Source organism: Sus scrofa, unplaced genomic scaffold (genome assembly GCF_000003025.6).
Source record: "Sus scrofa isolate TJ Tabasco breed Duroc unplaced genomic scaffold, Sscrofa11.1 Contig40, whole genome shotgun sequence".
NCBI classification, from domain to species: Eukaryota; Metazoa; Chordata; class Mammalia; order Artiodactyla; family Suidae; genus Sus; species Sus scrofa.
Genome location: NW_018085194.1, coordinates 235,611 through 237,358, shown reverse-complemented (window position 1 = coordinate 237,358; position 1,748 = coordinate 235,611). Strand labels below are relative to the sequence as shown.

Here is a 1,748-nt window from a genome sequence, read left to right as displayed (position 1 = left end):
AATTGATTAAAAATCATTGACACCATAAAAATTTTATTATAGCACCTCCCACCTTACATGTATCACAATTTTCTAGGGGATGTGATAAACAAGGCACTACATATATAGGTAATATTATACCAGAAAATAACCCAAACATATAGTTAATTCTTCATTATAATAAATGTTTTAAAGGAAAGAAATAGGTGCGTCAGTTTTAAGAGAATTTTAGTTTTCAAGGAGATGAGCCCAAAAGTCATATGATCCTCCTCATGTTTCTTCTACAGAGTTTCTTCATAGCATTAGTTAACTCAGAATTTCTTAGACCATATATTAATGGGTTCAGCATGGGGGTAATGATTGTATAAAACACACTCAATGATTTGTCAATGGAGAAGGTCTTAGCAGGTCTTGCATACATGAAAATACAGGGAACAAAGAAGAAGACAACCACAGTGACGTGGGAACCACAGGTCTGGAGGGCTTTCTGCCTCCCATCCTGACTTAGGTTCTTTAGAGAGTGCAAGATTACTCCATAGGAGATGAGTAAGAGCAGAAACACGATACTGCAGATCAGTCCTCCATTAACCACCACTAAGATACCAATGACAGAGGTGTCAGTGCAGACAAGTTTCAATAAAGGGTACATGTCACAGATAAAGTGATCAATGACATTGGGGCCACAGAATGGGAGCCCATAAATAGTGCCAAGCTGAATTATTGAGTGGAGAAAACCCCCAACCCAAGACACCATCAAGAGTACAATACACACCCACTGCCTCATGATAACCAAATAATGCAAGGGTTTACAAATGGCCACATAGCGGTCATAGGCCATTACCAACAAAAGGAAGACCTCTGATCCACCAAAAAAGTGCTCTATAAAAAGCTGGATCATACAGGATTGGAACGTTATGGTATTTTTCCCAATGAACAAACTTGAAATCAGTTTGGGAGTAATAGATGAGGAATAAATGACATCCATAAATGATAAGCTACCAAGAAAAAAGTACATTGGTGAGCCCAGAGTCTTACTGAAAGTGACAGTCACAACAATGAGCGTGTTCCCCACCACAGTCAACATGTAGAAGAGCAAAAACATAACAGATAGGAACTTCTGTTCATTTGGATTCTGTGTGAGGCTCAGGAGGACAAAGTAAGTCACATTGTTCCTTGGTTCCATTTATTTTTATACATACTGATTTCAGATATTAGAAATAGTTTGCCTGAAAATCAAGGAAAAGATGTTTGAAAGTCTTATAAGCTTAATATTTTCCTTATTGATTCAATTTTTTAAATGCCCATGGAGGATCTATGTGTATCAACCTGCCATAGAAATTGGAATTACCATTTTAAAAGTAATAACTTGCATCTACCAACCCCAAACTTCCCATCTATCCCACTTCTCCCCACTCCCCCTTTGCAACCACACACAGGTCTGTTCTCTATGTGTATGAGTCTGTTTCTCTTTAGAATGTATAAGCAATCAGCAACTACCATTTAGCAGAGAGAACTATACCCAGTTTCTTGGGATAGACCATGGTGGATGATAATATGAGAAAAAGAAACTTTCTCTCTCTATATATATGACTGGGCACATTTGCTGTAGAGCAGATATTGACAGAACACTGTAAATCAACTATACTCTAATAAAAAATTGGATTACATTTTGAATAATATTATGTATATTTCCATATCTCAGTGACATGATACATAATGATGGGATCATAAAATGTAAGGCCAATTTAATAAACATTATAAACATATTC

The 1,748-nt window shown here is 36.6% G+C and overlaps 1 protein-coding gene across 1 annotated transcript; it reads right to left on the bottom strand.

Moving 5' to 3' along the window:
- Positions 1-235: 235 nt before the first annotated feature.
- Positions 236-1,162, bottom strand: LOC106504857 (olfactory receptor 4A47-like). Its single transcript, XM_013979305.1, has one exon. It carries the CDS (start codon positions 1,160-1,162, stop codon positions 236-238), a length of 927 nt encoding a protein of 308 aa, XP_013834759.1.
- Positions 1,163-1,748: the final 586 nt, after the last annotated feature.